The 13,441-nt window shown below is 45.1% G+C and overlaps 1 protein-coding gene across 1 annotated transcript in view; it reads right to left on the bottom strand.

The window, feature by feature from the left end:
- The window catches only part of LOC133350498 (cadherin-23-like), a 222,572-nt gene that overhangs the window by 125,574 nt on the left and 83,557 nt on the right, over window positions 1-13,441 (bottom strand). Inside the window, exons 15-18 of the mRNA XM_061564838.1 lie at window positions 12,287-12,351; window positions 11,072-11,309; window positions 4,444-4,549; window positions 1,670-1,797 (exon numbers count right to left, since the gene is read on the bottom strand). Of these exons, the coding sequence (XP_061420822.1) occupies window positions 1,670-1,797; window positions 4,444-4,549; window positions 11,072-11,309; window positions 12,287-12,351 (537 nt within the window). The remainder of the gene's footprint in view (window positions 1-1,669; window positions 1,798-4,443; window positions 4,550-11,071; window positions 11,310-12,286; window positions 12,352-13,441) is intronic.

The raw sequence follows: 13,441 nt of genomic DNA, 5'->3' as shown, positions 1-13,441 counted from the left end.
TGTCCATGATGCAGTCATTCTTAGTCTGTTGATGGTTGGCGATGCGACAATCTTCCGATAACGGATTTTCTTATGGTAATGTTTGGTGTCTCGACATTGTGGAGTAGCACCGATTTCGGATTGATTGGTACCCCAGTCGCGGAGTTAAGTACAACCCTGGAAAAAATCGTGTCCCAGAAATAAGATATTTAATTGCCTCGGCCATTTTGTATTATTTGGCACCCCGGGGTACCGCCATAAGGATCATGTGTATGTATGTTGAACTTATTTCGCACTGAACGTAGCCAACTATACTAATCGGAGGTGCGGGGGAATGACATCAAACTAAACACAAAAAACAGCTCTAAAGGAATGACTTTTCAATCTAGATTATTTAAAAGTGCATATCTCCAGTGGCTTCCTATTAATTATATTATCGGAAGGAAGAGCGCTCCAGACGGCCGAAGAAGCGCATCTGAAAGCACGATGCGGTGACTGTCTTTTTTTGATGGCTAGCCAGAAGCCGTCACTGCGAGGATGACCGGAGTATTAACAGACGGGGGTCCAAGTGGAATTGTATCTAGGTGTGTGTGACTGTGTCGTCCACGATTTTAAGGCTGAGTTAATAGGAAGAAACCTTTACAGTTATGGTCAGGCATGCCGTAAATATCACAACAGGCATGCCGCTACTATGTAATTCCCAAATGGCTCAGTGGCAGAGTGAGTGGTTCATAATCGGAAGGTTTTGAGTTCAAATCCTAGATGAGGGGATGGAATCAGCCCATCATTCCTCCAGGGTCAATAAAATAAATACCAGTTTATGGAGCAGTCAAAAGCAGTAAGATTATTGTTACTTTTTTCTGCTATAAATTTCCACATGATAAGCCACTTTGTTGAGCCATCATTTGTGGCCAGGTCGAGTCTGAAAAATAAGCTAATAGCTCCGTGGGCTTTATCTGGTAAGATAAAACATTGTTTAGTTATCTTTGTATGTTTTTAAAGTGATTTGTTTCCCTTCCTACACTATACACTCCTACTGTGTGTTTGCATTGTTTGTTGTTGTAACGTCCTGACCCCGTGCCCCGACAGGATATCTGATAAAGAGCTCATCGGATTCTTCCAGTATGAATAAATATATATTCTGATTCTGAGTTGTCGTCTTGCGAGGTTCGCCTCCACCATAGGAAAGTGGAAAATCAGCTGCAAATACTCATTTAAGCAATACATCACTTCCTTGTGAGAGTTCTATTGCTGTGTGTTGGACTATAACTTTCGGAGAGCCTTTATTTATCTAATTTAACGCAGCGGCAAATTCTTGTCAAAAAGCCAAGGACACGCAGCTCATTTACACGTACAGCCCTTTCACAGTCCACTGCTGCATGATGGCCTCCCCGCGCCATAGGGTTCGTGGGGGTTATTTGACCATACATTAATACAGCAGCGTGAAACATGAGACAACTGTATGCCGGTTTCATCCTTGTTAATAATCATCAGCACAATGTAGCAGCCAAGCCATCCCTGGTGACTGCGGGGAAGACAGTCTGGCACTGCCTTAGGACGACAATAAACCAACTCGAACATTTTCTTTTGTAACTGACTGAAACTCATCAGACCGGAGATGTGTAGCATGGAAATAGCTAAGATTAATAACAATGCAGGCAAGAGGTGATTTAGAGGCGGAAAAACGTACGAAGACTTCCACGATGGCAGTGACGGTGCTGTTGAGGGGTGGCGATCCACCGTCAAGTGCCATGATGGTCAGGCTGATGGTGCCCCCAGGGATCTTCTCATAGTCCAGGGCGCGCGCCAGCGTCACGACTGCGGGACGCCACGTGGGAGGAGGGGAGAGGACATGCGTGGAGGCATGAGCGCAATCACATGCTGGAACATCAGGCTTCGTGAGTTGAACGGTTGAAATTGTGTGTCGTTCAATTAGCCGCACTCCACTGATGAGTCTCATGAGAGCTTAAAACTGGTCCAGTTTGTCAACTGCTAAAAATAACAACACGCAAACGTGTGCTGCTGCTCATAAACAGCAGGAAGACATGACTTCCATAATTCCTTGCATGCGTGTCATATGACCAGCACATTGGATGTACAACGCTCTCAGCCTTGCCTAGACCACCAGCCTAAAAGACAGCCGAATGCGTGGCAATGTTATTGTTTAGTCCGCAAACTCAAAATAATGTTTGTTTTGCCATCCCAACAGGCAGCAGGAAACAACTGCTGCTGGAAACCAGAAAGCCCAAAGGCTCATGGACGAAAATGTTCATTTATCTTATTTGTTTTTTACACGGTGACACAGACATATCTCTGTTTACTTGTCAGAGTTGTTAGAATTGTGACAAGGCAGTCCAACAGTCATGTTGTATTAATCATAAGCAAAATTACAAATTATAGTTATACGTGTATATCCAGGAATGCCTCTCTGAGTCTCAAGAATCTTCATTCGGATGTTTTTTAATGGTCGGGGGCAAAGCTTGCTGTGTGTTTCATAATTAAGTAATTTGCGAGTAGAGTGATATAAAAAAAATTGGCAAAAGACAATTTAGACATTTGCCACGAAAAATTATTTCATTGGCAGCAACCCTGAGCTGCAGCTGCAGCCCAGCTCATTTCCCTGAGCCATAGGTTTAAACTATTTAACTTATTTTTTTTATTTTAGCGGGTAAGGCCCACTGAGCTATATAGCTCTTTTTCAGAAGTGACCTGGCCAAAATTATAGCTCAATGAAGTGGCTTACCATATGGAAATGGATTGCAGCCAAATACTTTACACCACATGCTGTTTCTAAATGTGAAGGGAAAAACTGAAGGACCCAGAGAAAAATCCAAGCGACTATGGTGAGAGAGACATGCTAATTTCAAATATACAGACATCAGGGTTAGGGTCGAGCCCACGACCTCCCGCATACCAGGCGAGGTAGTTAACATCTCGCCACCGTGGCACCCCTAGGCAACGGTGTGCACGCTGCCTATACGCATAGCAATTCATGCGGCTTTGTTGCACGGAAAGGCACTGGCCTGAGATCGGGGTTTCTCTGATAAAACACCGGGTTAGATTTTGAAGCTCAATTATTACACCAAAAACGGCCGTGTGACGTGGCAGCGTTGGCTCCGGAGGCTTTGCTCCTGCGCCAGGTTGCCACTCGGAGTTAATTGGGGATCCTGCACGCACCGAGGTGGGTTTTGTGTTCTCAGCCCAGTGACCAATGATTATATCTATAAGAATTGATGTTTTTACTTAATTTTGCCTTAACCGGTTGTGAGAGCATTAAATTGAAAATGTGCCCAATGGAGTGCAACATTTTTTTTCCCCACAAAGAGTGCCGATTATACGGGAATATTTTAGACACTTGATGGAGAGCCCAATAAGGGAGACTAATCACCTGATTTCAAACTTTCTCTCTGCGATGTGAATTTGTTCTTGTGGTTTCCGGAGCATGAGGGGCATTTTCATTGCCGGAAAGATCTTTGATCCGTAGCAGGTGAATGTTATATCCCGTTTTGCAGGTAATTGGGAAAAAAAAATAATAATAAGGAAATTATTCTAATAGCATAAATGGCCCTTGAGACATTGAAGATAGATTGTCAGGCAGACTCGTGTGTTGGCACGTGCAGACACAAGTACACATACGCGTGCATGCGACAAGCTTGTTAACATTCACATCCTGCACCGACTGCCACCGTTTCATTTAATTTTGAACCTTTGCACTCCTGTCATCTGTCAACGTCTCGCCAAATACGTAAAAAACCCACGGCGCACGCTGAGATTTCGGAGTTCATGCACACTCGCAAGTGCAGTGTCACCTCACTTGGCCTTTGCTCTCATACTAGCAGATGCGTTGTTTAAGATATTTTATTTACATTAACTATGAAAGCTAACATGATAATTACAAAAAGGCTTGTTGCTTCGCCCTGAAATATGAAAAGCAGTTAAATGTGTTGTCATAATTTCATACGTTGTTTAATTAAATACTTTTTTAATTATTGTTTTCTTCCCAGAGATAATGTGTACATTATACTTTTAGGTATTTTGAGAAAACGATCACAAATCCTAGGGCTGGTCATCATTTTGTAATTACTTTAATGTTATTCATAATTTAAGTGTGGGTTAGGCTGTGTAACCATCCGACCAAATTTGTGGCATGAAGACCCTCCACCACCCGACGCAGCCAAACAGATTAAGTTTGTCATGTCCAGAAGTGTTCAACACACCAATTGTTGTTATTTCAGCTCGCCAGTAAGCTGAAGACCAATTCTGACAGCCAAATTTCGTAATTGTAGAGTCTTAAAACACAAACATGGCCACATCGTTGTGTAAACTAACGATAATTTACAAATCATAATATTGGCTGCGAAAGCCTACGCGTTAACCAAAATGTGAGTTTAATGTGTGCGGAGCCGCTGACGTTCGCTCCGCGACCGTCTCTCTGCCATTGCCATTACAAGCGAGAGCACTCACCCCCGTAGCCGCCGGACACGGTGATGCTGAAGTAGGAGGAGTAGGCCGAGGTGGACAGGATGCTGTACGTGATCTGGTTGTTTGGTGGGGAGTCCTCGTCCGTCGCCTGGCGCGTCGCACCAGCCACAGGATTAGCAACGGTGCTGCGAGGATGCATCGCTATGGAGAATCGTCAAGCCATCCATCCCTCCATCGCAATGCACACACAATCACTTGACTGCCCACGTGCTTCACTGTAATATAATACGTATTTTTTTGTAGTCAGCATTTACATTTAATATTTTAAAAATGTTTTTTCCAAGGAACAGAACGCATCCAAAAGGACGCGAATTGGGGAAGAGGTTGCGAACAGCGGGGTGAAGACACCTGGAGAGGTGGGGTGGGATGCACGCGGATGAATCCTGTGACGGGAGTCATGACTGCAGTTACTCACGTCACAAAGCAGTAAAACGTCATTGTTTACGCCCATCCACGCCCTGTCTGCTCCAGTAACCAAGGCTCTCTGTCGAAGCTCCGAGTCAACCTCCACTCAGCAGGTGGTCCCTCATTCTCTTCTAATGCCCCCATGGTCTGGGACTCGCTTCCCCAGGCCGCCCGTGCTGCTGCTGCTGTCGACTCCCTCTCTGTAGTTAAGTTCAGGCTCAAGGCCTTCCTCTCTTCCTCTGCACGTGATTGGCTGCTTCTCTCCATACAATATCAATATGCCCACTCTTTATGTACAGAGCCTCGAGATGCAATTGCATTTAGATGCAATATAATCTAATTGGATGTTTCTCCGCTGGTACGGACATTGTTTTCCAGAGTATGCAGGGGTAGCGAATGCTACAGTGGGTGCAGAGCTGTGTCTGCTTGCTCATCACCTCTCTTCTGGGCCAGGTTGAGTTACATTTGAAGGTTGATGATCCACACAGCATATTGTGCAGTGCACCAGTCTGGGCAGTTAATATTACATCTCTATGTGCGTCTATATGCTGGGCTGGGCATTAATATAAAGCAATGGGAATCTGAGATTGAAATGCATGCTTCATCTGGCAGAAGGGAAACCTGAAAACTTTAGCCATCTTTCAGAATAGTTTTTAAAGAATTTAAATGTGGATAAAAACAGCGATTGTGCAACTACTCCCCAGGCGCTGCTTAACCCTCGCGTGTCTCTACGCGGCCTACGCGGTTTCGTTTCTAACGGTAATCGTTGCGATTCCATTGGGAAAAAATGAAGAATATTTCACATTACACTTTATTACTTTATTAATGAGAATATGTTTTATGAAGAACGATTAGGTTGGATTATTTGAGCGTACATCTCTTCACGTATTGCAATATATGCTCTCAAGAACCGAGTGCCCTTAGATGTGACTTCAATTAAAAGTCACAGAAATATAGCGGCTTTTGGACTCTCGGACAAGTACATATATTTACAATTTAATAATTTCCCGGTGAGTGCACTATCTTGTAGCACAGCGAGTCGAGTAAGGGTTGCATGAGCAAATGAGAATGAGGTTTAGGATCAATCAATAACTCCGTAATTGCTCGCCCTGCCTACAGCACGGTGGCTTAATTACATATACTTATAGCCTATTAACCAAAAGATCCAATTATACATCTTTTGGAGTACAAATCTTCTACCAAGATGATTTTTTGTTGTTGCTTCCCTTGCAGTTTGTTTAAAGAAGGAAAAGGCAAACAAAGCCAGGGGTAGGTGGCTTTACCTGAATGTTTAAAAGGGCATTGGCCTCCGCGTATTAATAGCCAATTACCCAGGGTCGTTATTAAAAATGTAGCGGCATAACAAGATCCCGTTCATAATTTAATGAGGTTCATCGTTGCCGAGCCAAATGGCGATGCTCTTTAATTGTGCTACATTAGAGGTCTCCCTGAAATGGATCCCAGGGCTCGCTCATGATTTACTGAGTAGCAGACGGAGTCATCTCCTACAATAACTTGCACAACAAAAAAAAAATCCTTCCCGTCTTGGTACGTTTGTATATTCAAGCACAAGACAACGATTTCCCCTGGTGTAGCCGGCAACAGACTGTTGGGACAAGTGCTGTTAGCGGGTAGCAGCGCCTATGAAGGCCGGCACAGCACACGAGAGGGTGGGTGGCCAGCACCACGCCCGGCCGCCTTTGTCTCCCCAGTGACGATGTTTACACACCACACCGGATACTCATTTAAGGCTGAGTCTACCAAGTGGAGGCCCAGGACTGGTTCAGATAATCGTCACTGGTGTTGGATGGGTTCGTAGCGCGGTACGCTAACCGCTACACTACCGCTACTACTTTATTCACGCACACACGCACATAAAAATTGTCAACAGTAAAAGTGATTTTCTGCTCAAATGAGCACTGAGGTGACGCACTGAGCCAGTTGTGGATATTCGTTGGAGAAGGTGGGGGCGAGTATTTGCAGAGGACAACCACTGTTGACTTCCCAACAAAGTTGTCCTAATTTTATCGACCTTGGAGGAGGGATAATGGGCTGAGTCAGCCCATTATTTTATCTATCCTGGGGGGAGGGATGATAGGCCGAGTGAGCCCACAAGCAGGATTATAAGGTAGCATCTTCTGTGCCACCTAGCCGGTATTGTCACACATTTTTACTTGTAAATGTATGCGTAAAAACCGCAGGTTAAAAGCACAGCGTAATTCACATTGCATGTATTATACTCGTGTAATTAAATTTTTAGGCGAAGCACGAGGGCTGAGTGGGAGCTACAGTCCATCATGGCACTCATATTAATTTCTGCACATGACTCTGTTCTTGGCTTCGACAGCCCCCAGTACTTCCTTGGTGTTTTTTTTTCTTCTAATATGCAGAGGGAGAAAATTGAAAACATAATGGCCATCTAATGAGCTCTGCCTCCTCGGGTAATGCCATAAATACTTTGCAACGTTACAGCTGTTCCTTGGCCTGTCTGACCAACCCTGTTACAGCGCCCTGAGTGGGAACGGTGATGCATGGGTGTCGTTAGCAGCGCACTATAATTAAGCTCCGTGCAGGCTTCTCGAGTTTTTACCCGGCAGCGGAGAGCATCCCTTCCAACCCGGTGAGCTCAGTGAAGCCAGTAAACTGTAACCTCTGTTTATGCGAAGCCGGTTTGGGTTGGGTGGAGTATGTTTTCTCCAAAAAACATTTTTGCATCTTAGATTTTCTTACTTTCTCATTTATATAGTGCCTTAACCAAGGTGCTGAACAGAGAATTAGCAGTTTTACATTGAAACGGTGCGATGAGATATGTTGATGAGGATGGTACTGCGTGATATAACAATGCTTGAAATGCACGATGATGAGAGTGACAATGAGTGGTTGATGATAATGAGTGAGTGTGATGAATGGGTAGGGAAATTGGGAAGAGAAATGATGGTGTTAAATATAGGTAATGGTTGGGGAATTAGGAGCTGGGGTAGGCGAGGCAAAATAAGTGTTAAGGTAAGAATTAAAAATAGTCAGTTAGCCCGATTGCTTGACATGTAGGGGAAGTTTGTTCCAGTGTAAGGGGGCTAGAAGCGGTACGTATAGTGATGATAATACAGTAATTATCATTTCCCTGTGAACCCTGGAAATACTTTCTGAGTCTCAGGACTTACCGTTGGGAGGATCCGGTTTTATAAAATGTGGCTGTTTTATTTTATCAGTGTCATCATCATCATCAGCTATGGTCAATCCACTGCTGGATGAAGGCCTCCCCAAGATTACTGGCATAAGGAACCCGAACAGTGGATGGGTTTGTGAAGGGGAACCAGGGCTGGTTAAATTGTCAATCACCAACCAACTGATCTTAGCTGTGGCTGGGAATCAAACTGAGGTGGCCCCGGATGCATCGTGCAGTGCGCTCATCGCAGCACCACTGCTCCACCCAGGGTCAAGTTTAACACCTGGGAAACAAAGGCTCAGCGTGGTGTGTCCAGACCACCACCGCCGCCCTTCGTGTCCCACGCCCCCCTAACAAGGTGGTCGCCTACAAATCCTGCTCCAAGAATGGGATGTATGGCTACTGTCACACCTGCTCACTACATACAAAATAAAGTTACCATATAAATGTCTGTAACTTACCTCATGATGAGAATATTTAAAAAAACGCTGTTATGATGTTTATTTAAAACATTTGTATGCATCTAATGTTGGTCTTCCCCAGTTTCCTCTCCGGGTCCATACCCTCAATCCCTACTATAATCACCCAGAAATGTCTGTCCGTCCCACGCGTGACGTCACTCCACATGAGGCCCACCCCCCCTCATTAATATTCATGAGTGGGTGAATTTTTACACTCACGCAGAGGAAGGTCGAGCCGAATTAAATAATGTATTACGCAAAGTCGCTTCAAATATGACGTTTCTTTACAGAAAGTGATGGTAAAAATGTTTATCTACACAGCACAGTGCTACATCCGTGCGTGACGTCACTGCAAAAGAGCCCCCCCTTCATTAATATTCATGCCCGTGTGGTAATTTACACTCACGCACAGGAAGGTCATAGACTCCCCATGCCGAACCCCGCCCCTCATTAATAATCATGAGCGGGTGACGTCACTCCCGATGCTGCACCCCGTCCCTCATTAATAATCATGAGCGGGTGACGTAACTCCACATGCCGCACCCCTCCCCAATAACCATTAGTGGGTGACGTCACTCCACATGGGGCAAACCCCCCCTCATTAATAATCATGAGCTGAACAATTTTTCTATTGAATCTTTCAGATTTACTGCAATATACACCCATCCTTGGACGGGCAAAAAGCTAGTATTTGTTTAATCATGCACACGGCATAATGCACCTTTTAACCTTCATGTTCAAACGGTGAAATTACCTATCAAACTTCAAAAGCCACAGTTCCCCAAATCATACATCAAAACGACACAACAATTAAAATAATTTTCCAAATGTCCCATACATATCAATTGCTCTTGTAAGGTTCAAGCACTCCCCTAACCTTGTTACAATTGCATATAATTTCCCACGTTCGTTTAAATAATCACACTACATAATTGCATGTACCCTTAAGTGCGCGAATTAGTGCACGCACATCATCCTGGGAACATCTTTAATGAAACAAGTTGCCGTACATAAACAAACACTAATGAAAATTTTCAGGTTGAGTTGCTGCAGCTTAAGGGACGAGGAATGATGCCGGTTGCTCTGGTTGTGGCGTTATCCTCTCCATAAAAACGCACACACGGCAGTGTCAGAACAAATCTCGTCATTATTTATTGACACAGGGATTTCCTATACTAATACTATTTTTTTTAACCAGGAGCTGAGCTATATAGCTCTTTTTCAGAAGCGACCTGGCCACAAATGGTAGCTCAACGAAGTGGCTTACCATGTGGAATCAGAATATTTGTTTATACTGGAGGAGGAATCCAATTAGCTATAACGCTCTCTTACACAGATGTCCAGTGCCTCACGTAACAGCTCCCCATGAGCGCCGGCCCAGGAATCTTGTGTATCGTGTAAACCATGAGGACTGGGGAAAGTAGGCAACTGTGCATGATGGCTAATTATTTTTGCTATTATATACCGGTTTCCCTCGCTTTATGCGGTAGAAGCGTTCCAAAAAAATGGCGCGCAAAGTGAAACCGCACAAAAGTAGCTCATACGGTACACAGAACACTATGCCATATCCAACCGCATAGCCACATGTAATTTTTGGGTCGAAATAGGTTCGCCGCATTATACGTGAAATAGCACAAACTGAACCCGAATAAAGTGAGGGAAACCTGTATTATAATGAATGTAATCCAGCACTGTTGTGACCCCCCTTCTCATATGCGTCAAGGTGACACACCCTGGCTTGTCTGAAAAAGGGCGACGGCAAGTGAGGATTAATCTCCATTTGTCCCATCTGAATGGGAAATGTGTTGCCCCCTCGTGAACGTAGTTATCTCGGGAGGCTCCGGTTTTCTCGCAGTGTAAACACGTGCATTAAGATGGCTGAAAGCATCTTAATGCACGTGCACCTCCACGTTTTGCGGATCGCACAGCATTACGTGATGCAGTTTCATGAACGACGCGACTATACGAACACTCAGCATTACGGTGCTGTTACGTTGGCTCAAAAAGATGGGAATATGTCCCGAGAGAGATCAGTGGTTGTGTTTGGTGTCTAGTATGCACAAGATCCGTGGGTTCAATCCCGACCCTGACACCTGTATATTTTTAGTTTGCGGTGTCTCTCTCCGCACGGTCGTGTGGATTTTTTCTCCAGCTCCTTCAGTTTTTCCCACCACGTTTAGAATCAACGTGCCTTTACATTATTTTTCTGCTTTAAATTTCCACGTGATAAGCCACTTTGTTGAGCTATCATTTGTGACCAGGCCTGGTAAGATAAAACATAGTTTAGTTTGATTTGTATATATATTTTTTAAAGGGATTTGTTTACCATTACGATACTTTACACTCCTATCATGTTTTCCGTATTGTTTCTTGTTGTTACGTTCTGACCCGCCCCGACTTGACATCTGTGAAAAAAAGCTTTCTAGCTCATCGGATTCCTCCAATATAAATGAAGATTATGATTCTGTCCGGTGGGGTGGGGAGGTAGAAAGTGGAGGGAGGAGGAAGCGAGGAGGGATCGAGGGAGAAAGCGATGGAGGAAGAAGGGAAGGAGGAGGAGGGAGGGCCCAGGCCTTACCCGCACGCGCACGACGGGCGTGAGGGAGTTGTCGTTCTCGTGCGCCGTGCCCACGTAGGAGTCGCGCTGGAAGACGGGCGTGTTGTCGTTGACGTCCAGCAGGTTTATGCGAACGCGACCTGCCGTCTCCTGGCCGCCGCCGTCCCGCGCCATCACCGTCACCGTGAAGCGCGGCGTCGCCTCAAAGTCCAGCGCCGCCGCCACCGAGATCAACCCCGAGGCCGGGTCGAGGGAGAACCTCGAAACGGGGGGCAGGGCGAGGGAACGACGTGCAGGGTGGAGAGGTTTACATCGTCGGCAATGCAGCAGGCAGGCAGGCAGGCACAGTGTTGCTTTGTGCTTGGTAGTAATTACATAGCAAGGTAAAAGGGGCTGGCATAGTGAATTAATAACTTGAATACAGCGGACAACACAGAGCAGTCTCGAGCACAGTTTAGCTTCATTTATAATTCTATGTCCATGTATGTTGTTTTAGAAACGTACATTTAGAGTATTTGGCTGCCATTAATGTCCATGCGAATAGTCACTTCGTAGAGCTATCATTTGTGGCCTGGTCGCTTCTGAACAAGAGCTCAGTGTGCCTTACCTGGTAAAATACAAACATCTTATTTTATACTGCGTTGCTTTTGCACGTTGTATTTTGTCTGCAATCACTTCCTCGCTGAGTGATTCTCTGGTTATTTTCTGAAGTAACCAGGTGTTCCGGTGCCTCAAGTTGTGCTGCATGGCAGGTGCGGTGTCGATGATGATGACGATCATGATGATCCAGCGTCGTTGCTCGAGCAGTAGATCTCCCCACTCACGACAGTGGGTTCAAATCTTGAACACAACTGACTTGTCCTTGTCATTGTCATAATTACCATCATCAGCTCCATCATAATAGTAAGGGGTATAAAATTAATATTACCTGGTAAAGCATGGGGTGCTCATCAATGTTCATTCCAGAGAGGGCCTTGTCTCAGTAAAGGAATGTGGAATTCAACATTGGATGTCCTACAGACACTGACCTTTGCCCCAGGACTTTATAAAACTCATTAAGTATGGGGATACTTAATCTTCTTTGACGTAAAATATGTAAAACAGACCCTGCGTCTCCTCCTCTGACTACTGCATCATTTGACCCCTTCAAGGTGATTTTCTACATGCAACAAGATCGCAGATAAAGTGTTGTTGTTATTCTAAATAAAGGGCATATATCTTGCAAGTTGCACTTACTTATCCGAGTCATCGCTGAAGTGGTAAGAGACTTGCCCAAACACACCCGCATCAAGGTCGGTCGCCTGGAATAAAAAAACAAAAACACGAAGACAAAGACAAACAATATTTAACATATTTTGAAATGTAATACGTGCAAACATCAGCAAAACATCTCCCGGTGGTAAACGGATGTTTTGAATGCATTTAGATCAGCGGTCCAGGGACCAGTTTCGTGGAAGAAATGTTTTTCATGGACCGGGGGGGGGGGGTCATCATTGGGTCTTTCCCCCTTTTCAAAGAAGCTCTCCGGCGACGTTTGTTTTTTACTCATTTTGGCTACTAGGGGTTAGCTTGTGGGCTTTCCAAAACTGTGATTGAGACGAGTGCGCAGTGTGGGAAAGAGGCGCGGACGGGAGTGGTGAATAATAAAACAATGGGGGCGGGTTCCACGCACAGACTCACCGCTCTCACCTCCTGCTGCTGTGCGGCCCGGTTCCTAACAGGCCACGGACCGGTACCAGTCCACGGCCCGGGGGTTGGGGACCCCTGCTTTAGATAGTTTACATTTTTACTACATCTAACCCCAAGAACATTCTGAATGCACTTCTCATATTAAACACAGGTCTATCCTGTTACAATATCCTAAGACACTTTACCAGACATGTACGGGCCTACATTGTTGTTATGTAACATCAGTGGCACAAAGTTTGCCCAATGATTATTTTCTGCTGGTTCACAGACCCCAATTCAAAATGCAATGTGCAAGCATTGACCTCAGTTTAAGTTGCAAAAACGGCTGCTTATCTGTCAGCAGTGGCAGCCAAGTTGCATGCAGGTAGAGACCGATGCGTGTCATGAAGCTCTGCGAGTACGCAGTCTCGTGCACGCAGAGGGAGGAGACAGATGCACTGTTGATTTGGGGCTCCGTTCCCACCACCCAAACTGCCATGCGTGGCAGAGGCTGCCGCAAGAATTACTGCAGGGCATTTATTCTGCAATTGTAATGACCCGCATGCGTTTTTTGATTTCTTTGCGGGAATTTGTAGATAATTTTCCAAGTTATATTTATCTCCCTCTTCTTTGACTGGGGCGAGAAATACTTTTAATTCTCCCATTCACAACATTAGCCCCATAATTCAATGCGATAATGGCGCTTTTATCGTCCCACCCACC

This window comes from Lethenteron reissneri, chromosome 34 (assembly GCF_015708825.2).
Source record: "Lethenteron reissneri isolate LAM-NWPU_2019-01 chromosome 34, ASM1570882v1, whole genome shotgun sequence".
Taxonomy (NCBI): domain Eukaryota; kingdom Metazoa; phylum Chordata; class Hyperoartia; order Petromyzontiformes; family Petromyzontidae; genus Lethenteron; species Lethenteron reissneri.
Note: the sequence above shows the minus strand (reverse complement) of the source record. Positions and strands in the feature narration are given on the sequence as shown.